The 25,016-nt window shown below is 37.9% G+C and overlaps 1 protein-coding gene across 1 annotated transcript; it reads right to left on the reverse strand.

Annotated features, from left to right (window-relative positions):
- Positions 1–1,474: 1,474 nt before the first annotated feature.
- On the reverse strand, positions 1,475–25,016 carry WDR48 (WD repeat domain 48). The gene is made up of 19 exons (XM_003206931.4): positions 24,912–25,016; positions 18,818–18,958; positions 17,217–17,295; positions 16,921–17,003; positions 16,677–16,806; positions 14,350–14,438; positions 13,470–13,571; positions 12,947–13,171; positions 11,887–11,961; positions 11,441–11,543; positions 10,869–10,966; positions 9,937–10,044; positions 9,521–9,617; positions 8,586–8,681; positions 7,493–7,601; positions 6,172–6,259; positions 5,593–5,669; positions 4,385–4,577; positions 1,475–3,451 (listed from the first exon to the last, which is right to left on the reverse strand). Exons 1-19 carry the CDS (start codon positions 24,957–24,959, stop codon positions 3,356–3,358), a joined length of 2,037 nt encoding a protein of 678 aa, XP_003206979.1. The 5' UTR covers positions 24,960–25,016; the 3' UTR covers positions 1,475–3,355.

The following is a 25,016-nucleotide window of genomic DNA, read 5'->3' on the forward strand; positions in this document are numbered from 1 at the left end:
AAGCCTCGTATGTTCTGTTCTTTTAACAGATAGAAGGTTAAGCTTCATTTAGTGCTAATTCTCAATGCCTGATCTCTTGCCAAGTTGGAGATTACGTCCCAAGGTGCTTGGAATCTCCTTACAGTATAAGTAGAGATAGTAACATTCAAGCAGGCACTGATGGGTTTGAGTTAGGTGCTTCAGCTACTGCAGGGTTCTGAATTTCATCTCAGCTGGTAGCAGGGATTACAGCAGGAACTTTCATATCCTCTGCCTTTCACTGTTTTCAAGTGAGAGCAGCTACAAGTTGCTAACGTCATTTAACTAATGGTACTAACCTGTTATTCCTGGGCATTGCCACCACCACTCAAGCATCCTTTTCCCTTTAGAGAAGCACTAATTTGCCTTGGCCCAAGGTCAGGGCAATTAGCCTGGTCATTCCTCTTCTACTGAATATAAACAATTGAAACTAATAAATCCCAAATCACATTTTTCCCCCACCACCTTTTCTGGCTATGAGTTAGAATTTAAGGCTTTGACTTCATTTTTGAGTAGAGCTTTTTTTTTTTATATATATGTAACTTTTAGTCTTTCTAAATTTCACACTAAATCCTTCAAGTAGTTCTCCAAAAATGATATATTTCAACTCTAACTACTGCCTCTGACTGCTGGTTTCAGCAGTACCCTGACTGAAGAGAAAACATCACTTGCCTAGTAAGTCTTTTTCCTCATAACAGGTTGTTTCTCAGAACTTGATTTACAAAGCCTTTCAATTCGAGCATAAATTCAAGAAGCTCCTACAACTCAATGGCCTTTCCTATGATTCTGATCATCCCGATCTCCTGCTCCGTTTGTAGTGCAACACTGGGATGTGTCTCAAGTTGACTTTGGAGAAGTTGGGTGGTGCATCTTAATGTTCTTTCCTTCAGGACTTCCAGGAGGCAGTTCCAAAAAACAAGATGAACATTAAAAGATGAACAAAAGAGATTCCTCCTACCTGCTGTTCCTTCTGAGAACTCTGGAAATGCATTTGGCCTCTACATTACTGCTCTCTCAGAGCATCACAACTGATAGCACCCACAGGAAATATTTTGATATTCCATTTCTGCACTTTCAGCATCAGAAAACAGTGGCGTTTTCCTATTTGCCACTTCGTGCACTAATGTTTCTACATCCAGAAAACTCACTTGAGCTACCTCTATGTGTTGGCTCACACAGTATGAAAATAAGCACTACCCCCATAAGCAACATTAATTGTGCACATTCTCCACCTCAACAGCATCTCCAAATTTGCATCTGAAGGCCTGCTACGTTCTCACATTCACCCACATTACGAGATCATTCATCGTGGAAGGATTTGATGAAAGCACTGCAGTTACCTCAGCCATTCCATTACCTGAGGCTTCAGAGTACTTGGAAGTCCTTTGCAGTTCAGCCACTCAGTGACAATGGTACAAGCTATAAACTCACATAAATGATCCAATACACAAAACAGTTTCAGACTTTTAACTAAAGCCTTTTATTCTATACAATTGTGAAACATCATTTATCCTTCTGGCATTGCAGACTCCTCTGTCAATCTTCCCTGAAATTGCAGTTTTAAGATGGTTTGGAAAAAAAGGAAAAAAGAAAAACATTGGGTTTTTTCAAACAAAATAACTGGGAGAATGTACAGTGTATACAATAGGTCAACAAGATGACCAGAAAAAAGTCTACTGAAACAAAGCACAAACCCTTGCTATTAGTTAATACAAGTCAGGACAATTTATCAATAAAAATTACAGCTGTGTTTTAAGCATTAATTTACAAATACTACTAAAAATATGCAGAGACAGCACAACTGCATTAAAGTGAACATACACAGAAATGGGCTTTAAAAACTGAAACCAACCCTTCCAAAAGATGAGTAAAAGACATGCTAGCTTAGGTCTAAGCCACGTTTTTATTCAAGCAATGAGTTTGTTGAGTTAGGTTAGGTGCAGAAGGCAATGATTTAATTTTTCAAATAAAATACAATGAAAAATATTTCACTTTTTGTTGACCAATACAATCCCAGTAACATAATCTATTGGGACTTCCTTTAGGCCTCAACCTAAATCTTGATAGCAAGACACGGGAAGGGCAAGAGCATATGTCTCCCGAAGAAACTCAATTAATGTACTGCCCTCTGAAGGCACTTGTGCTTCTGCTTCAGACAAGTCATCTTTACATCATTTCTTTATGAGGATTTTAATTTGTTCTGGATACAAATGGTTTTCCTGGGACAATCCCACATTTTCTCAAGAAAAGCTGAACACCGTTACCCCCCTCCCCCCAATAAGTTAAACTATAAAAGACTACTATGAGTCTGCGACAGTCACAGGTTTGTTCTTCTTTTAGAAATAACAGTGAAAAGAAGATCTGCATCTACAACAAAAGAACAACTGCATATAAAACTTCGGAAGAAAAAAAGAATAAGTATTTTTACATCATGAGTATGAAAATCAGCTGTGAATTGTCTGGAGTTCGACGTGAAACATTGGAAGTTATATTCAGAATGGTCTGAAGTTTTAACAAAGTGTCACATAGTTATAGAGCAAAGTTACCAAAAATTAGATTGCGGTGTCCTTAGAGCACAAATTGCCAGAACTAGTTATATAGATTAAAAAAGAATTCATTAGGTTGCAGCAAAGCATGTTCACCCTATTGTGATGCACAGCATCATTGGACTGACCCTGCTACAATATTTACCTAGTGTTCTTGTTTTGCAGGACAATAACTCTCTCAAGCAACGTTCAAGTCACAGTATTAGAACAAGTCTGATGTTAATCCTCCATCAGCAATTAAGTGGGCCAATTCTTTGAAGTATGCATTACCTATTTACCAAATGTTTTTAAGTGATAGAAATGGTTCAGTAACCCGAGAGACCACTGTAGGTACTTTATGAATGGAATGTAATAATACTGCCTGTGCAGTTCTGAATTATGTTGTAAATACCACTACTCATTAATATGATGGAAATGGTTTCATATCAAGCGTGAGCGGATGACAATATAAAGTTCTGGAAAAAAAAATTAAGCAAAAAAGGAGGAAGCAAAAGTCTGCACTGGGTTATCATCCATTCTCTGTACACCTCACACGATACCAACCACTCAGGGACCTCCCAATCTCAGTGACTGAGACTAGGACAGATTTTAGTTTAAATCATACTAGGTTTTTTTTTTCCTCTATATTACAGATCTATTAGTCACTTCAATTAAATGTATACTTTCCATCCATACTGAGTCATTAGAAGTCTCATCTACCTTAGGATTCAGTGGGCTTCTATAGTACTACTCTTGGAACCAGTACGTTATGGTCAAGTCAATGAGTAACCATTTAAGTCCACTACCCCCCTTCACGTTGATTTCTGGCGATAATGAAGTGTCAGATCACCACCACTCTTCCAGATGAAGTGCTTTACAGTTCGAAGGTCCATATTCGGATCCAAAACCTGAGTAGTAAGAACATCATTTACTCCACAAGCTGCTGCACTGTCAAAAAATTCAAGGATGTAACACTGTGGTTGGGCAAAAGACTCCTATGGGTGAACAGGCATTAAAGATCAACTGTGTAAACGCTCAGATTTGTCATCTAGCAAGTAAAACTCTTGTGTTATACAGAAGATTTGCCCAATTAATGTATAATTTCATTAACAATCACTTCCTCAATATTTAACCTTCAAGCAAGCAAATGTCAGGAACAAGTTCCTGATTAAAATTTGGAAATGGATGAGTTTTAGAGCTCATATCAAGAATTCTGCCAAATTTTTTATTTTTTTTTTCAGTTCAACTTTGCTTTTGCATTTCAGTGCTTACCGTGTTCTACATACATTTATTGACTATAACCAAAGCCCCCATTTCTTGTTTCCCTCTGGTGCTCAGGGAGAGGAGTGTGGGTGGTGAGAAGGTGTTTTCAGTTTGCTTTTAGTTTCTCCCTGCTTGAGTTATAATAGGCAATGAATCACATTAATCTCCCTAACGCTGAGTCTGTTTTGCTTGTGATGGTAATTAGTGAGTGATCTCCTTGTCCTAATCTCAACTCTTGAGCCATTTTCCATTGCATTTTCTCCTTTTCCTCCTTTGAGGAAGATGACTAAGAGCAATATGGAAGAGCTCAGCTGTGCATAGGTGTGAAACTATTGCATGATTCTATAAAGGCTGGTGGTCAGAACTGAATGAAGCAGGCATACTTCATGAATTCTCCGGTCCAGCCATCCACTACTGTCTGAACTTGTGTCAGTTAACATGGTAAGATGGTTTTTACTTACTTTTAAATGCAGCAGATAATCTGTGGTACACTTCCATCTCAGTACTCAGAAATTCACAACTGCTTGACTGCAAGAAGCTGGTTTTATTCATAAGCTAAAAATTCCTAAGTGACTTACCTGGTCCTGGCAAAGAAGTTCAATTTTCTCCTCTGCGAGCACAGCAATGTCCTCCTCTTTTTCTTGTTCTCCTGCTTTCTCATTATTGGAAGAACTAGTTGTCTGAGACTCGTTATCCAAGTTTATGATCTTCTCATACACATGCTCCATCACTTTTCTCACCTGAAGCATATCACTTGCTGACAGCCGGTCTCTACATAAGGTAAATAAAGATTGGCAAGACAAAACTTGAGGGAACTATTTCTTATTTCCATGACACCCTATCTATAGCAAACTATGCAAACAATTAAGTTTTGCACCTATCATAATATAAAAAGATAAACAGAATCATCCAAACAAAATACCATGACACAACACTAGCTATCGATCCAAAGATTGGCACGAAGGATCTCAGAAAGCCAGTAAGATATCTGACAGACTGAATTCAAGAAATCAAACCTCATTAGGTTAAAAATCAAACCTTTTTCTTTCCAAAGAAAAGGAATTAGTAAGAGAAGAACAGAGGATATGGAACAATAAATGAGGCAGAACAGAATATGCTGTTCTTCTTACATAAGAAAAAGAGAATTCTAAACAAATAAATGGCAGTTTTTCCACAAAGTACACAAAGTCTGTGGAGCTTCTCCTTCACAAATTGTCTCTGATGTGAAGAATTCAGCAAGAGGAACCAGACATTTATTAAAAAAAACTCTCAGAATTGCTGCAAATAAATGGCAGGTGTATTGCCCACCTCACTGCCTAAACGTTTGAGAACCTGCTCTGATTTCTAATGTATGCAGACCACACATGATGGGCAGACCATTTTGTGTTCCCTGCCAGGTTCTGTACCTTTTCCTTCTAAAAACTATTATTGATCACTGCTAGAAAGAGGAAAAGAACGGAAAACTGTAGTTCTGGACAGCAGAACAATCTGTAAGTTCCTCTGTGTTCTGATGAAACACTACAAACAACACCAAATCAAGTTTCATTATTTGGTTTTTCAGAAATTTCTTAGCATTAACTTAAGAAACTGTCAGTTGAAAGAAACTTTACTTTCTTCCAAAGATTCTGATACAACTGAACGCCTCAGAGCATTGCTGCTTAAATGACTGGAAACTGTGTTCCACAAGTAAATCAAGCACAGTAAGATCCTCTCCATCAATATGGTTTTTTTGAGCTTACAATTCCCTTTATGCAATGCTGAGACTCAAATATGCACTATTACTTACTTTTTTAGAGTTTTTGCCCCTGAAGACGAATGAGGTTGGAGGTAGAAGGGAATCTTATTGAATTTGGGCATATTTTTCTAGAAGGAAATAAATTTGGAAAGTGTTAAATCTAGAATGAACTATTATCAGCTCCCATTTCCACCATCTGGTAAGCAAAGTATAGTCAGTTCCTAATAAGCAACTACCACAGACAGCTTCCAAATTACTCACACTTCTAATATGCTCCAGTTTCAGTGATACACATACTGCATCTACCTTTTGAATATAATTATTGTTCACTTCAAAGGAAATCAGATAATATGAAAATACAGCAGCAATGTAAAGGTTACTCTCTATACCTGAGCTCTACATTTGAGATCCTTTTCTAAGCCCTGAATGCACAAAAAACCTTAACTGGACACTTCAAAAAAAATCATGCTTATTCAAGGTTCTTGAGTAGAGTCTTTGAGACCACTTATTTTTAAATACAGTACGTGAAAGACAGAAAAACTGAACATGTTATTTAGATTGAGCTCAGTTAAAGATTTTGTAATTGACCTTCAACAAACAAAACCTGAAGTCTACATGTGGGAAACTTACATCCACAGTGATGTCAATCACCCATTGTGGCACAGTCTCATTCAGAAGCATAGACTCCGTTTCACCACCTGAATCCCGACATAATAACCTACAGAGAAGTCAGCTCAATGAATGAAAACGTTCAGTGTGCAGAAATCAATCATCGTAACACACATTAAAAAGCATTCAGGAGAGGATGTGCCCTTTTAACGTGCTTGAAACTTGAAGTTGGTTAGCTGGCTTTTCACAGGATCAAGCTTACTGAGGAAGTGGTCAGGTATTTCCTACAAAAGATAATAACATGCAAGAAGGATCCCTAAGGCAGAAATAAGGAGACTACAAGGCTGCAGCACAAACCATGAAACTACTTTGCTCATGGATTGCATGTGCTTTATGTTGTAAGCACAAAACCGTCAGAAGGGGGAAAAGGCAGCTGACAAAACAGTTCTTTTCTGCTTGGGAAAATAGAGCTCTGCATATAAAATATCTGCTGAACTCTCACTGAATTGAAAGAATAGAAATAATTTTAAAGAATACACACATCAATAATGAAACAAAACCAAACGTTTATGTTAATTCCTTCATAGCAAAGCACACCTTGTTTTTATAAATACTAATCAAGTATTTTCCCAGAGATCTCTGCAATCCAGCTCTTAGGTCCAACATGCAAAGCTTGTTTCCTCCAATGGTGTCATTTTAATGTTCTTTTCAGAACAAGCTGTATAACACCACCTGAAGTCCACCATACAGAATGAACGCAATATTAAGCTTCAGCCAAGGTGTATGTACACTAATACTGGAAAGAAAAATCCAGCTTTCAAAGCTGAAAAACATAACCTTATTTTGCTGATCCATTCATGTACTGGAAGTTACATGGTTTTGGAACCTATGCAGCTTGTGAAAGAAAAAACAAACTCAAAAGGACCACTTCCCAAAATTCACTATCTATGTTAATAAGTATTAACTCTCTAGTGGGCAGGAATCCAAATCATTAATGCTCAGAGATCCATAACAAAATCCTACAAGAACCTGAAATATTGCAGTTTCCTTCTAAAACAAAGTTCAGTTTACCTGTTTGCAGGAAGAGGGCACCAAAAAGCATCTCACAGCTACAACATGGAACTAAAAGCTATCATAACTTTTAACACTGTAAGACCCCACATTTTATTGACATCCAACAAAGATGTGAGCTTGAATAATGTAAGTAGTATTATTAACTGCTGCTTATTTTGTCTGCCGAGGGCACATCTTAAATGCACAGTACAGAACAAATACAAGTGACTGCATGTCGATAAGGCAGGAAGTGTTTGGCCACTTAGTATATGCTTTTGAGATTCGATACCTGAACAAAGTGCGTCCTCCAGCCTCACCAAATATAACTGGTGTATGTGGTGGTACTTGAAAATATCCATTTCCTTTCTGGACTCTGTTTTCCTGCTCACCATTCACTGCTGGAAAAAAAATACACACACCAATAAGACTGTACTAGGCCTTAAAACTGGGTGTACATAGACCAAAAAAAAAATCTTCTCCATCTACAGTTAATCAATTTCATAAATGAAACAAAATCATAAGCTCTGTAAGAGAAAGAAAATCCCCATTTCCAACACATGCAAGTTTATCAGAAGGAAACTAATGAGTAAACAGATTTTCCTCTGTGTTTTCAGAACTCAGGAAGATACTAGCTTTGTTTTTCTGCATGGATTTGCCAAATGTCAAGAAACAGTACTAGCAAAGCTCAAATTCACACTTCCTTGAAGTTACTGCATTCTATATTCATTTATTTTTGCACAGCGTTAGTAGTCTGGTCTTCAAACACTTGAAGAAATGATTCTACATCCATGCAAAATCAAAAATTAAAAAAAAACCTCAGCATTAATTATGCAATTTTTGAAAAAAATTATTTTTGTCATTCCAGTACCTTGAAACATAAGTTGGAAGTATTTAGATTCACATCTTCCAAAAGTAAAATTGCATTAAGCAAAGAGCCCAAGAAAGAAAAATTTATTAGAGAAGGAATGAATATAATGCTAAGGAAGAGCAGGAGAGAAGTCCTATAGTTTGAAAGATTTCCTCATGGCAGTTCTGTTAACAACTAGTAGTAACAATAAGAGAAAGCTCTCATCTCTTTGAATTGTTACTTCTGAGAAGGAAAAAATGGAGGCTCTGATTCTGCAGTGAATGTTCTGAACATTTCACTAATCCATGACAACTCACAGAAATAAGCAGTGCAGCATAAATATGCCAACACTACAAAAGCTTAAGAATTACACTTCTATACTGTCTGACTCCAAAGTTGTGGGCAGTCAATACACAGAAGTATGATAATCAGCAACTTTATCCAGAGGAATTTGCTAAGTGCTACAACTGTTAAAGAGACAAAAATATAAGAATATAAGAACAAATCTCAAAGAAAAAAATATTAAAACACCAACCATGATTTATTTCATTTTCTTCTTCATCCATTGGATTGATGTGTGTTCTAGGCCAGTACTCCAAAAGTGCTTGCAATAGAAGCCCTCCAAGGTTCACTGTCAAGACACAGCAAGAACTTCAGTTTCATCAAAAACATTGACTTATAACATCCTATATTTGATCCACAGATGAAAATTTTCCCCAAAGTTCCCGAAGCAAACTAATCACTGGCACAGACATCTGCTTATCACAAACTCAAAACTGCAGGCTAAATCTTTTAGAACAAGCTGATTTTTCAGAAAGACTCAAGTCTCAGAATCATTACTACTGGTTCATTCACTTAATTCAACATTCTCTAGTTTTAATAGTAGCTCTACATTTAGGAATATCTCTTTTTCCCTTTTGCTTCCTGGATGTCTAAAACCAAGTGGGATAATAGCAGGGTTGCAAAGTCTTTGGCTACAGCAAATGAGAAAAAGCCCAAATACAGCAGCCACAGTTGCAGAAATGAAGGAAAAGAGCTGCTTAACTTTGGAAGGGATCAGGTAGGCAGGGATCTCTGGCAAGAGATGCCCTCACCTCCACTGTCTACCCTTAAATTAAGTGTGGGAAGGGGTGGATCCTGGCTCCACCCCTTTCAGTCAGTCAGGCACACTGCTTGCACATGAGCTCCCCTTGGTTGGCCCTGCCTTCTCACCAGGTGCTCAATCACTTTTTCAGGCCATGACTTAGCATTTCCACTACACCAAATTAAGAAGAAATAACTACTTGAATATGTCAGAAAAAAAAGATTTCTTTGGAGAACTCTTCGCAAAATTTAGTCACTTAGTCTCAAGAAACTCTCTCTAAAACCCAATCAACAACTGATTTATCCAACAAACGTTTTGTAATGTAAACACTGGAATTGGTTCTGCTTTTATGTTTCAGTGAAAGACCAATATTAGTAAAAACGTACATTTTGGATCAGAACCATCTGGACTGCTGAATCCAGCATCTTTTGCTGAAACCCAGGCTGCAAAGCAGTCACTTTCATCCAAAGTAATTGTCAGCATCTGTTGGAAAAAGACCATGAGCAAGAAGAATGCAATAGTTGTGTTGTACTAAACAACCCAACAAATTTACTGAAGGAACAGCTGGGAATACAAAGCAAAAAATTAATTCCTAACTGTCTTATGAATTTAAAGTGACACAATAGTGTACAAGTCATACAGATTATTAAGAATGGAGGTACAATGTATTGATTTGCTTCCAAATAAGTCAAACTCATCAGATGAATGATAAGTTCTTCAAAACTTAGAACACACTACAATCGTTGTGAAGAAATAGTATACAAAACATGACACCAGAAGAGATTTAGGATTTGTAGCTCACCCCAGTTTTCAAGTCTACTGAGAACCAGTTTGGCACATACACCATTTTAAATCTCTTCTTAATTTCCTCTTCAAAATCTACTTTCCCAAGGTCTTCAACTTTACATGCCTGTACAGCAAAAGGGATACGGGAGTGTTTCAATTCTGCATACTGAATCATAACAACTCTTTAAAACTTATACTTGATTTTCATATACACTCAAAATTATTATCATTTTTCCACAACTAATTTAGTACAGAAACACACAAGTTAAAGCTTCAAGTTTTCGTCCATTAATTTTAAGAACACATTTTTTTCCTGAGGTAAAGCATCAAGCCAGCAGAGAAGAAAGAAAAAGTGAATCTTAAACACAAGACAACACACTTTGACTTGATGAATAACCCATCTCTGAAGTGAGTATGTATGCAGATGAATCTAAGAAAAGTTGCTGAATACCCTAATAACGAAAGCTAAAAATAACTGAATGAAGGTCAATTTTAATTTGGTACATCTGCCTTGGTCCTAATATTGTTCTCAAGTATATACCAACTGTAAGCCAAAAGAAAACATTCACTTTTCTACAAGTCCTCTGAAACATTTTTAGTACAAATCCACGTTCTTCATTCTCATTCCCTTCCTTTTCACTTCAGTCAGCAGTTCAGTAAGACAGTTGAGCGTGCTTTATTAAAGGTCTGAATTTAAAGCAAATGAAGATGTTATTATTCAACCCAACATTGGGCAAAGAAGCTCTTAAGATGCAGAAGGACTCAGTAATGTTCTCTCCTCTTTCAAAAAAGTCAACTTTGCATTATGTCTTGGGACTGAAAAATGACTTATTTTTCAACCAGAAGAAACTCCCATAACAACAACAAAAAAAGAACACTTCAGAATCCCCCCCCACAAAATAATTACTGATGCAACAGTAGATGTTTAATCTAAAATTATGTACTTACTTTTAAGACATCCCAGTATGCCACATTATTATTTGTGTCTTTGGTTAATATGTGTCTCTTGTCATTAAGAATGTGGCACTGAATGATACTAGCACCCCCTGCCAAACAAACAAGAACTAAGGTCACTACACTTCTTTTTGTCTAGCTTTACAGTAAATTAAACCACATAACACAACAGGAGTCATTATTCTTTGGTTTAACTATATTATGCAAGCACCACCAATATTTAAATGCTATTCAACCATAACTAACACTACATAAATGATACTTGTGCTGTCTTTGATTTTATTTATCATGGTTTTGCCCAGGATATAGTTAATTTTCTCTGTAGATGCTCACACGATGCTGTATTTTGGATTTTTGATGAAAATAGTGGTGATAGCACCTATGTTTTCATTTGCTGCACAGCAATGCATAAAGTTGTTACAGAACAGTCCTTAAAAAGAAGCCAAAACTTTCCAGAAATCAAAGTGTCAGATAGCTAAGAACGTGAGCTAGTCTTAAAGATCTACCATTTCTGCTAATGATAACATTTTACAAGCACTCACAACACAAGGAAAACAGCTGTTTACCTTTTATAACTTGGTCAGGCTGTGTACACAGGGGTGGTATAGGATTGGTACAATCATTATCATAGTCCCCAGATGCTCTAAAATTATGAATTCCCTTCAAAGTCTAAAGAAGCAAACAAAATAAGGACACATTCAGTCACTCAAGAACTTTGCTTTTATCCTGACTAAGAAGTGCCAGCTCATGCTGCTGTTCATATGTTAACCAGTGTTGGATATTTTATAAATAAAAGCAGCATAGATAATAAAGGAAGTAATTCAAAGATTTATATCAACTTGAGTCAACTTGAGTATTCACATTTTATAATTTAAACAAACAAAGAAAAAATGTTATAGATCATCTCAACTCAGCCTAATTGCAAGTAACACTCCACTAGATCCTAAAGCAAGACTGCAAATTCCATGATGACATATTTGAATCCACAGAGCATAAAATATTTATCACTTACCCATTTATTCACAGAGGATTTAGTTGTTGCAACCCAAATTGCTGGAGGAGGATCAGCTGATCTATCAAGTTCCATCTAGATAACAGAATTATAGATACTTTCAGTCACTCAATTTAACTTTGCTCTGTGTATGCACAGCTTGTATAATGGCTTTCCTTGTGAATGCACTATCTTGGCTCAAGTGTATAAGCACTATACACATATATATATACATTTATATAGCTTATATATTGGTTTCTGTTTCAATCACACTCTTTTTACACCTACATGTTCCACTGCCATGTCATTAAGAGTTACAGATAAAAAAACATTCAATCAGCAAACTCTCCAAAAGCAGCATCCTCAAAAGGCTCAGACTCACGCACATGTTTTTTCCCAGTTTAAGATCACACTGTTTCAGTGTTCAGAAATCTTGCTGCTGGTTCCAGTGATTATGCAAAATATTACTAGTACAGTTCAGTGCATGTATTTCTAAAAAGCAATTAATTTTTATTTCAAGCCTTGGCACTGCTGATTTGCTTTCTAAAAAACTGTACCAAAGCCCAGTAAAAAAACCTTCCATATTTAAAACGTGCTCAGTTTCAATAACGTCTGAATTTATACATTTTTGATAGCAATCAGGTATTTCTGCAGATAAATAAGTTTCAGATGTAATTTAAGACAAAAAAAACCCAAAATATTGGAGGTTGCTAGTCAGGTAAAAATGTGCAGTATACAATCTTTAGTCAGCACACACCTGAAGCCACTGTTTCGTTAGACAGGGTAAGTGCCAGGGCAAGAAGCAGATGGCACAAACTGAAAAAGCAAATGCTCTCTCTGAAGATCAGGAAACAACTATTTTTTTTTATATTATTAATATTTTTAAGATTGTGAGGGTCACCAAGCACCAGAACAGGTGTTACAAAGTGTCCCTCCTTGGAGATTTCAAATGCTATCTTGAACTGGTCCTGGGAAACTGGCTCTAGATGGTCCTATTTGAACACAGGGTTGGACAAGATAATCTTCAGAGATACCTTCTGACAAAAACCATTCTGTGATTTCGTGAAGCAAAACCAATTACCTTAAGAACTGGTGCCTTTTCTTCACAAATAAGCACACGAATATCAGGATTCCGTAAATCTGTACAATAGATCTTCCTGTCTCTTCCTCCTGAATAAACATGAGTGAATGCTTCATTGACCTGCAGAGCCCAAACACCTTCATCATGGACTCGATATGTGGCTATACATCTCTGCTGCCCAAGGGACCACAGACGAATAGTCCCATCAGAACTGCCTGAAAGACACTGAGCAACAATCATTGTAATTTCATGAAAACCTCTCATAATTCTTCTTTTTCCACTAAGATGATGCTAAATGAAAAGTTAACAACTCTCGTCACTATTTCCAGACAGTTTGTATTCATCACTTTCCCATACATGAACTCCATTCACTGTCAGCCACCCCCTCAATCACTCAGCATCTAAACAATTCTTGTTGGTATATCTTCTGTAATCTACAACATAGAACAGTTATTGTGCTGAAAAGACATTCATGACATTCCTGTGTTCTGCAAAATGCATTCCCTCAAATAGAAGCACATACCTGGGTACCATCTCTGTTCAACAGCAAAGCTTTTACGTTGTCTGTGTGCCCTTTGAGTTTCATTAGTTTTGCACAAGTTCTTGGATCCCACACCCTGAGAACCTACATAAACAGACACAGAATAACTGCATTAACATTCTTTCCATTTATGCATTTTCTCTCTATATTAAGCCTTTCTGAATAAACTGATCCTTACCCTCAACAAGTACACATCCATCACCAAAATCATATTTCATTAGAACAGGATACACAATTACATCTTATGCATCTCTAATAAACAAACAGGATTTTCTTCCCTTGATTGTAATGGCATTTGTTCTGGCTTTTTCTGTTGTTGTCTTCTTAAGACCTTAATGAACGCAAGTGACTGGAAGCAAGACAGTGTGATGTGTGAAAAGAAAAAGAATTCTGAGAACCTGGCTGGTATATTCTACTTTCATTTTCATATAGACAAGGAACTCCTGGGTGTTTTACCTTTCTCTATAACAAACACCATCAAACACAAAGTTTCACTAGCTCACTTTACTAACCACCCCATGGGGGCCTTGGAAGTTGCTGTATCATTTCTTTTTCACCAGTGGTACATGCTTCAGTTTGTATGATCAGCTGAGTAACATGCCCCCAAAATTAGAGCTCTTACAATGAAATTAAATGATCTCTGATGTACAAAGTTTTACACAAGTCACAGTTTTAATATGTAATCTATAGATGACTGATACTTCAACTTCCACTCAAAAAACAACAAAAAAAGCCTCCACTTTCCTTACTTAAAACACAAAAGCTACTACAGACATAAAATTGAACACGAGTAAAATTGTCTCTTTTCTTTACATTAACATTTGAACAGAAGCAGAATAAGCCTTACTAGATTTTTGCTTACCTTCTCAGTGGACCCAGATACAATAACTGTTCCCATTTGATTCATTGCAAGGCTATAGATAGAATCTTTGTTCCCACTCAGGGAAGAAGCTGTTTCAAAGCAAAAAGTTAACATTTTCAATTTTAATGTTGCCACTTGAAAACACAGTTATTTATTCACTAAAAAAAACCACTATCTTTACAGACTCAAATGTAGGTTTTGATCTATAATAGCGTCATCCTACTCCACATATGGGGCTCTGCTAAAAAAAGGGGCAAGACTGTAGACAGCATATTGCTATTCCTTCTGATTCGTGATCTAGTGTTGTATAAAACCTCACATTTATGGTCACTACAATCCTGATGTCCACAATGATTCAATGTAAGGTAATCTTGTAGTTCTCAACTACTTAGAGAATGGTACTTCTAAGTGATTTCCTAATAAGTTCTTGGATTTAAGCGCAGAGATTTTTCCTAGCCAAGCAACCTAAAAAGTGGTAATAAAAATCTTTAAGTTTAGCACACTGTCCAACAAACATATAACCTACAAAAGGCTTTAAAACTTCCTATGGTGCTAATATGGGTAGGAGGACACTGGGAATGTAGGAGAGAATCCTAAGTGCTTAGAAACAAAATTCATGCTGGAACAAAAGCTCAACTCCTTCCTCTTCTAGATGGGACAGTCACTCAGAAGCAAAACTCCTCAACTAATTTAAACTATAGCTATGCTGACTGAGAGACACTCTTTAAAAACAGGCTTCCTTTTAATGTTGGCTTGTGCACCTTGCTTCCCTGTAATCAGACAGCAAATTAAACCTTCACTTGCACTCCGATGAAATCAGTGCTGTTTGAAAGGACTGTGCAAAGTCAGTTCATTCACAACACAGTTCTTCCCACCAGAAGCATTTTTAGTTGGGAGCACTGTACTTACAAAGAAAACTTTGCCTGCTTCTCTTCCCTCTCTCTTACCAAGCACTACTGCTCTAACACCAAAAATGCAAATTTGTTTCTATCATCTTAGAGGTAATGTCTCCACTTCTTTTCCATTTTGTGCTCAAAACAAATCATTTGAGTTCTGCATCACGGTAGCAGCGTTTAAGAAACTCATTTTTCCCCCCAGACCAAGTCTTCCCAAGAGCAAGTCGATTTTTTCCTCAAAAATTCCCTGTTCAACCAAAACACGTCTTAAAGTTATCAGCAAAATTTGGTGACAAAACACTTGAGTGACAGCAAACTTCCACGGAAAACACACAAGACTATTTAGTTGTGTGCAGTCGTGTCAGTCACTTATTTCGCAGCCCAAAATAGCTCACTAGAAGTCATCTCTGCTGGAGGCTACACAAAAATGGCAGCACAGGGCTAAAACTGAATTAAAAATCCTATACACAGATCAAACACTCCGTATAAAAAGAAAGAAACCACTCACTTTGAACAGTATACTTCTGAAGTACCTACGGGCAGTAAAGCACACTGTGATCAAACTAGATCTCCTTCCACAAAACGTAAGAGCCACCACAAAACAGGATGCTGATGGCCCAGATTTGTGTCACTCACTCAAGCAATTAAATGTTACCCAACTTGAAGGTTGGTGTCACACTTTTCAGAAGAGAAACTTGACCAACACTGTTCTGACAATTGTAAGAAACTGAGGTTGGGATTGCTCCCTGGGTGAAAAAAGAGTGAATTTCAATATACTGTAATATCTTTAAAGGGACAGAGTAGAAATGCAGAGTACTCCTTAAAATATGATGATAAAATTAAGAATTAAACGTGATGTAGAACCTACTGACAGTGTCCCCTTGCCTTCTAACATTTAACTACCAAGTTAGATCTCTCCAGTACCCTACCATTACTTCTGTATCACCCACAATGGCAGGAATTTGTATCTAAGTTTATCTAGTAACTTTATTCTTCTGACAGATACATCTATTGAATGTATCAAATTCTGCTCTAGGGGCTGTACTACATTTGTTTCAACATCTAAATAAACGCAATACACATTATAGAAATTTTCCCTCTGGATATTTCTCAGTGCATTTTCTGTATTAGCTAAGGAGCAAAAAGCTTCTTAAGCGAAAGCTTTGTGACCTTCTGATGAACAACAGCTCATTACATCTCAGGAGAAGAGGTCCAAACAGACCTGTATTCTGAGCACGACTGTTGGCTGTTCAACATCTGCAACTATTATATAACACAATAAACGGACCAAATATATGCCCTCAAAAACCTAGGGATTCTTGCACATTTTTTTAATCTGCACACAGAAATGAGTATCTTTAGTCTTAAAACGATCTCACAGATTATGCTAGTTCAATAAAATATGCTGCATTCGTCTCCCATGGTACCTACTTGTGACAGTGTTGTTTGAGGCAGTCAGTGCTGTTAGAGTATTTACATCCCAGAGGAATATTTGTCTGTCCAGCCCGGCAGATGCTACCAGTTCTTTATCTTTTGCATATGCTAAGGCTTTCACATAATCCTATAACAAAGTGTAACAGTGTGATTCAACAATATTATACACTTGAAGCTTACATCACAACATTTAAAAGGTTGTCAATTGTAAGATATAGTAGTTACAAATAATGTTTTTCACCTTATGTGTCCTTAGTGTTGACATGCAAAATCCTTTATGTGCGTTCCACACTTTAACAGTAGTATCTGAAGAAGCAGATATCACTAAATGGGGGAAGATAAAGAGTGAACTTTAATAGCTTATATATTACCTTAGAAAATGTCTGAACAATCCTCTAAGCTTCTTAACAAATGATTCAATGAAAACAAAACGTGTAGGTACGATTCATTTGAATGTGCTTACAGTGTTTTAGCAAATTAACATGCACCACAGAAATAAATTTTACATGCTTACAGAAGACACAATTTAGTACTTACATGTTTTACCATTGCAGCAGAGTACAATATCATTTACCCAATCCGTGTGATGTTCCATAGATGCAATATAAGGGTCTTGCTGGAAATTACAAAAAAAAAAGTTTAAAATCCCCTTGTGAAAGGAAAAGATAATGCAACTATCAGATCCTGTTGTGACATTTGCAATCTTCAAATGGACCAAAAGTTGACTAACATGATGCTGCTTGAAGTCACTATTCCACTTCTTTTAAAATGTAATATCACAAAGTAGTTTTCAGGGAACCCTCTATATATTTTAAACTCATTCCCACTTCATGACGAATTTCACCTGAAAACGTTTAGTTTTCTATCACAGAAAAACAACCAAAATGGCAGAGTCTGCCAAGCTGAAGTTATTTCTGCATTCATAGGATTAGACTTGTTCTGCTACAGAGAGGAACAGAACAACTAAAACACAATATAAAGATCTCTCTAGCTCTCTCAGACATGAAGCTTATAGAATCACAGAATTTTAGGGGCTGGAAGAGACATCAAGAGATCATAGAGTCCAACCCTTCTGCTAAAGCAGGGCACACAGGTAGGCATCCAGAGCAGTCTTGAACATCTCCAGAGGAGACCATAACACCCCTCAGCACAGGCTGTTCCAGTGCTCTGTCCCTCTGACAGCGATGAATTTCTTCCTTGTGTTAGTACGGAACTTTCTAGGTTCCAGATTCTGCCTGCTGCCCCTTGTTCTATTCTATTTCTCACCACTGAAAAAGAGTCTGACAGAAGTGTCATCTCCTGCATATTTCACATGGAAGCCTTGGTTTCCAGTAATCTGCTCAGATTCATAATGCTGACCTTTTGTTCAGAGGGAGCCAAGGCTGGTGACCCCAAAGTGGAAAGCAGCTTGGTAGCAAAGAACCTGGGGGTCCTTTGGACATCATGTTGAACATGACCTGGCAGTGTGTCCTTGCTGCAAAAAGGTTAATGGCACCCTGGGCTGCCTTATGCAAAGTATCACCAGCAGGTACGAGGTGATCCTTCTGCACTGCGACCATTTCTGGGCCCTCCAATACCAGAGAAACATGGAACTACTGAAGAGAGCCCAAGAAAAGGCCAAGACAATTAAGGGTCTGAAACACCACTCCTTTGAGGAGAGTCCAAGAGCCAGAGTTGTCTGGCATAATGCATTAACAAGCTTTCCTTAGCTAGAAGATCAAATGCAATGGTGAAAGAAAGGGGAGCTAGCAGGATGTGATCAACTGATCTTAATAATAAAAGGGAGATAACAAACAGAGATCCTCCCAAAATACCAGAATATATAAGAGTTCATCAAAAGTTCATTTGTAACTAACATAATATACAGACCTAAGCAATCTTTTTTATGACTTCTTTATCACTGAAAATTGCAACATTCTACATTTAACTTATCTCAGCTGTGATTAGTTCTTCAGGATGTTGATCCAAATGAGGGTTTGTAAACTCCAATATATCTTGTTACAATATGAACATTTACCAAAAGCATTTTTCTACCATGATTGGCAGTTGTTAAAAACTGGTATATCTGGTATATACCTGTAGCATGCTAACTGAAAAAACACAAAGCAGATTTAGACTAAGAAATCCTCTTGGCTTACCTTGTGCTGATTGACACTCCATATCCTTATAATAGAGTCTCGGCCTGCTGTGAAGAGTCTATTTAATGCTGGATCCAGCTGAAGTGCATTTACCCCATTTCGGTTATACTTCTCCACCTCATCTCTAATCACATAGGAGACCTAAAATACATTGACACAGACCTGATTATGGTATTAAGACATTGAATTGGCCACAAAACTCTACCAGCTAATTTCATTCCAGTGAGGTTCTCAGGTAGAAAATACTGAGAGCTTTAAAAGCATTAAATGAGTCTGCCAGTTTGAAAGCTACCATCACTGCCCTCAGTCAATTTCCTCCCCCTGAAAATGGGGAAGAGTTACAAAGATGTTAGCAGTGCCACACAAGGAGCACAAGGGATTATTTAATCCTTACAAATCAGGCTTAGACTGGGAGAATCCTGAGTTCAATTCCCTGCTCTGCACAGAGATTCTGGATGATCCCAGACAACAAGATGCATTTGTGTCTCATTTTCTAAGCAGGTTTCATGGTTTCTAAAGCTGTGATGACAGTGTTTCCCAGCCTTGCAGGGAGAGGATGCCACCAGTAAGGATTACAAAGCACTGAAAGACTGAAGGTTCAAAATCTATCCCAGCTATTACTATTAATACTATTACAACACTTAGAGAAAGGCAGTATTTTGATATTTTTTTGTGTGTTCTTTAAAAAAGAAAAAAAAAAGCCTATCTCCTTTCTAACATAATAAGAAGCAGAAATATTTAGTCTTCTTCCAATTAGAGAAATTTTTCTTTCAGTTGCAGTCCTTCTGTACCTGACAGCACAGTGTGTATTGCTCACTTCATTGTTTTATTCAGAAATATCAAATGGAGATTTAAGGGGACAAACTGCAAGGCTTACAATGCTCTCCACTATTACTCGTGCAGTAAGCACAGGTACAAAGCACTACAGATGCTTCCAAGCCAACCCATTCACACCATGCTGCCTCTCTCCTGACCACTTACACAGCATTTGCATATGGCTAAGAAGAAAGCTTTCCATTCAGAGATAATGTGGGGGAACCAAAAGCTATCTTCCTTTCCAGATAATGGAAAACAATTACAGCAGGGTAAAATATTAAGCTTGACAGAATACAACCTGCCAACAGCTGGAATCATTTGGATATATAAGTGCCAGTGTTTTGAAAACTCTTTCAAGGAGTAGTTTTGGACTTAATGAAATTAATTTTTCAGTCCAATAAGCACCTTAGAACAGCACAAAGAAAATGTTTCCAAGCCTGTGGCTCCCAGAACAGGAAGGACGTGGAGCTCTTGGAGCAAGTCCAGAGGAGGGCCACTAGGATGATCAGAGCACCTCTCCTATGAGGAAAGGTTGAAGGAATTGGGATTGTTTAGCTTGGAGAAGAGAAGGCTCCAGGGAGACCTCATTGTGGCCTTCCAGTACTTGAAGGGAGCGTATGAACAGGAGGGGAATGACTGTTCACGAGGGTGGATAGTGATAGGACAAGGGGGAATGGTTTTGAACTGAGACAGGGGAGGTTTAGGTTGGATATTAGGAGGAAGTTCTTCGCACAGTAGGTGGAATGGGCTGTCCAAGGAGGCTGTGGATGCCCCATCCCTGGAGGCATTCAAGGCCAGGCTGGATGTGGCTCTGGGCAGCCTGGTCTGCTGGTTGGTGACCCTGCACATAGCAGGGGGTTGGAACTGGATGAGCACTATGGTCCTTTTCAACCCAGGCCATTCTATGATTCTATGTACAGAGCAAGACGTCCCTCCAGCACTTCATCTGGCCTTGACCATGCCACATCTATGTTGTTAAAATGCCCAGACTACCTAATTCAAAGAATGTTACAATCAAACTCAAGGTCTAACACACAAAGCAGGAAAGACGGGCAAAGTCACACTGCTTTCCAACTTTTGAATAAAAGCAATGAAAATACTAAGTGCAAGCTGCTCAGCTCTTTATAAGCGTTGTTTATATTTTGAGAGAAGTGAGAAAATGAGAGCAAGTATCTTGTTTCAGAGTTACTAAGTCTCTGATAGACTTAAGAGCAAATGGAAGATGCTGGTACCAGTTCAGCGTTGAATCGTGCTGTTTCTTTTCTGTGATAAACTTGACTGAAGGACTCAGTCAAGCAACAGCAACTGAATTTAGAGTATCTTATTTCCTATTGATATTTTTTTTGTTTGGTGTGTGTAAATGTGTGACAGATCAAATGGGGAAAAAAAAAGACAGCAAATTAACAAAAAAGCTCAACACTTAGAATAATACCCAGAAGTAACCACTACTTTTCCTCAGTATTCTGCCAATTACTTACTTCAAACACTAAAAATGATCCAGAAGTCCTTAAAAGAGCAAGGGGAGAGAATTAAAATGAAATGATTTTGCAGTTAGCAAGTTTATTGGATACCATAACACCATTGCAAATGAACAGCACTTCTGTGTTCAGAGTAGCTAGGTAAGGACAAGAGATGGCAGCAGGTTGAACCACATTTCAGGAACAAAATGTGAATGAAAAATAATAAGGATGGCATAAATATGGACTCTCTAACTCCCACTCCCAAACCTAATGATATTCTGGAGTCTGAGAGGAATCCATAAATTTCTTTTTTATATCAAAAAGAAAAAAGCATCAGGTGGTTCACTCTTGCAAACCACAATCGTTTAGACTGAAGCAATCATTTTAAAAAGCTAAGACAAGACAAATGGTATGCAGGGCTCAATTAAAAATAACATCAAAAGGCACTCACATGCCAGAAGCATCCAAGATTGTATTCAAATAGTTAATTACATCTTAATACGCAACTTAAAGGGACAAAATAAATCTTCCATAAAGTCTACCAAAAGGGGGCTAGAATGCTTCTCAAAACAAGGAACTTGAAATCAAGCAATAAATACAGCAGCAATTTGATTTAAATATCTGACAGTTGTTTAAGGCTGGTGGACAGCAGTCACATTCAATAAAACTTAGACACCACTAAGGCAAACAGAGAAAATACTAGTTATCCACATGTCACTCTCCATTGTTGCCTTGTTTTTGAGGAGAAAGGTCTGAAGTATTATTACTTGGTTTTAGATTGGAGTGATACTCAATATAGAAATAATAACTGTTAGAAAATATAGTAAAAATATGATCATTATAAAGTACATATTCAAGTATGCGTACACAAACACAAAATAATAGATACAAGAGGTTTTTCTGTGATTAAACTCTCCTCTAAGCCACAGCACAGACATTTTTACCAGTCCAGATGAGGTGGCACTGCATCTGGAGAGGAGTGTGAAGGTCATCAGGAAGCTATGACTTGCACCACGTTTCAAACAAGGCAACTGAGAGCACATTGCTGCTCGGTTCACTGCATCGATTCACAAAGCCAGCATCAAACACGAAGCTGACTGAGCTTGTTGTGATATTGCATTTGATGGTCCAGGCAGGGCAAGATGTTGCAATAATGACCAAGGCTTTTTACGTTTATTATGCTGTAGCATTTATAAAATCCTGCAATAAATAACAGTACTTCACTGCAGTAAACGCTGCACAAATATTACAGTGATGAACCCTCACTATAAAGAATTGATGGGACTCAGTATCTTAAATGGATCAGGATTAGCCATTTTAATGACTAAGAGCACCAGAGATACAGGTAATATCAACAAATACATTTCAGTACACAAGTCCAAGTTCTTACAGTACCTGTAATGCATTTCCTTCATCAACTCTATCAACCAGATGGAAATTTTTCTCCCCTAGTTACAACACACACATTAAGACAGATTTTCCTTATGCGTGGGTAGAATCTGCTATTAAAAATGCCAGCGTTCCTCAGGAAGAAACTGAACAGACAAGGTATGAAGGCACGCATTCCTTGCTTTTAAGTAGAGGGAAATTCTCAACGACAGCTGCTGTCATGGACAACTGGGAAAAGATAATTTTCAAGAACCCAGAATGCACTGGCTGCATTAAAAAATAGGAGATGAAGTAGGTAACCACCAAGGAAAAAACAACAAGCTGTTTCTTCAGCATGCTGGCACTGCAGATGGTACTCTTTAAAATAACCTAAGTTTCTAAAACTTATACTGATATTTAAATTTTCATCAGAGGATCGAAGCCCTAGAATAACATTAATATGTTAAGGAGTTCATCTTATCTTTTTACAGTGAATCAATTTACTGGGTAAGGATTAGATAGAACACTACACATAACATCTTTAAAAAATATATACTGCATACAAAACCTACCCTGTTCTTAGTAAGTTCTATCATTCAAACATAAAATCAGTAGCTGAAATATTGCTAACTATAGAAGTTTTTCCTTTCACTACTTTCCAGTTGCTGTCAAGATGTTTTAGTGAATAAATATGACAAAATCGGTGCAAAGTTTTCTTCCTGTGTACAGGCCTTTATCTTTAAGATAAAAACACTTAAAATTGATTCAAATTTTATAATCAAGATACTGGTCCAAATCATATCGACATTCACCAGTTGTAACTCTCTTCTCCAAATCCCTTGACACAATTGCTCTGGACAAGCAGCAGGTTTGGGAGAGCATTTATAAGCTTCTCCTGTAAGGAAGCTACTTTAAGACACCTGCTGAAAAATGGCTTCACCTTGAATTAATTCACAGTACAACACCTGAAAGCCATAGCACATGGCCAACTGCTTCTCATCACACAGTAGTGTTCACTACTCCCAAACCCTGCATCTCCATTCCCACCCAGTTAAGGGGACATTACAGTTGGAACACCAACACATTTCAAATGAGTGCCTTATACTTAATTATAATTCTTACCTTTATCCACATTCAGAAGTTATTTTGAGGTCTGAAACACCTATCCTGATTAAACCCTTATGCAGTATACAATTATATGCAGAAGCATCCCATGCTATTTTGGATGGTTCTACTGACCAGTAAAACAGGTGCATCAGAGAAACAGTTCAAACTTGCATAAAGCTTAACCAGCTCTCATATCTTGTAAAGAATCAGGTTCCTCCATGCCTGATGGGCATTTTTCTAATCAGATTTCAGAAGAAATCTCTGTTGTTTGAAGCAGAAACATATTAAATGCTCAGCCATTGGGAAGCAGAATAAACTGCTAATGGTTTTTACTTTCTACCAGCAGCTGAGGGATGTAAGAGCCACTGAGAATTCCATTATCTAACCAAAACCCTGTATTTAACCAAGCAAGTGAAATAATAGGACTGCAATAAAATACTTACTTTGTACTTAATACTTTGTATGTGCTTATCATGTAAGCAAAGTTATTCTCTGTTGATCTAGACTTGGAGTGCACTGGCTGAAGCCCAGATCAGCATAGCAGGATATAGAGAAGTAAAAAGCATCACAGTGACAGCAGTTCATCAAATAAATAGATAGCTACAAAATCCCCTTCCTTGGGAGGCCAATCTTCAAGAACTTGTGTATGCTACAGATGATGCTGCAATATTTAGGATTCTTTGTATTTTTGAGAATGCCAGTGGGTTTTTCAGAAGGGCACGGGAATTCTTTATGCAGCACTGACCAAGTGCTTACATTAACTTTAAAAAACACTATAAGCTAAAAACATTTCCCCTATGAGACAGAACACAAAAGATGCCGTAAGATACAGCACCCACCTCTGTTTGGAAGGATGCTGAGACTATTTCAAGCCAAATCTAATTTTTTTTTTTTATTTACAACGGTTAAAAACAGCTGAAACTTGCACTTGCCACTAAAGGTAGGCATAAAACATTAATCCTCTCCCATACCGAAAGATAGAAAGCCATTTAAAGCGCCAGCAGTATGCCGAACAAGATAACGAAACATCACAATAAACTTATTTCCCTGACTTTTACCGTTCACTGCCACAGCCTGACCGGTCTGCGGCCTTCCCTTCGGAATGGCTGCCCAGAGCCGGCCGGGTGGCTCAGCTCTGCTTCCCCCAAGCTGAGGAAACCGCTTCCCTTCAACCCCTCAGCCGGGCCGCAGAGCCGAACACCGCCTCCCTCACGGAGCACCGTGGAGACCCGTTCCAACAACCATCGCCCCCCCTCCAGTGTGCTCCGCCGTCACCCTGTGGGCGGCCCACACGTATACGTGCCGCCCCGAAGCCCCGCTGCACCCCGCAGCCGCGCACCCACCTGCACTTTCCGCCGCCCCGCCGTGTTCTGCCGGTGATGCGCCGCCATCTTGCATGTTGACACTGTGACGTCACTTCCGAGAAGGACGAGCCGTTCCGGAAGTCC

This window comes from Meleagris gallopavo, chromosome 6 (genome assembly GCF_000146605.3).
Source record: "Meleagris gallopavo isolate NT-WF06-2002-E0010 breed Aviagen turkey brand Nicholas breeding stock chromosome 6, Turkey_5.1, whole genome shotgun sequence".
In the NCBI taxonomy this organism is placed as follows: Eukaryota; Metazoa; Chordata; class Aves; order Galliformes; family Phasianidae; genus Meleagris; species Meleagris gallopavo.

What these genes read in the sequence shown, in the direction of transcription:
- WDR48 (XM_003206931.4), bottom strand. Translation starts at nt 24,959, where the DNA reads ATGGCGGCGCATCACCGGCAGAACACGGCGGGGCGGCGGAAAGTGCAG. An exon ending in CGGGGCGGCGGAAAGTGCAG is followed by an intron (nt 18,959 to 24,911) that starts GTGGGTGCGCGG and finishes AATGTATTTTAG; the next exon opens with GTCTCCTATGTGATTAGAGA. An exon ending in AGATGGTTCTGATCCAAAAT is followed by an intron (nt 8,682 to 9,520) that starts GTACGTTTTTAC and finishes GTGTCTTGACAG; the next exon opens with TGAACCTTGGAGGGCTTCTA.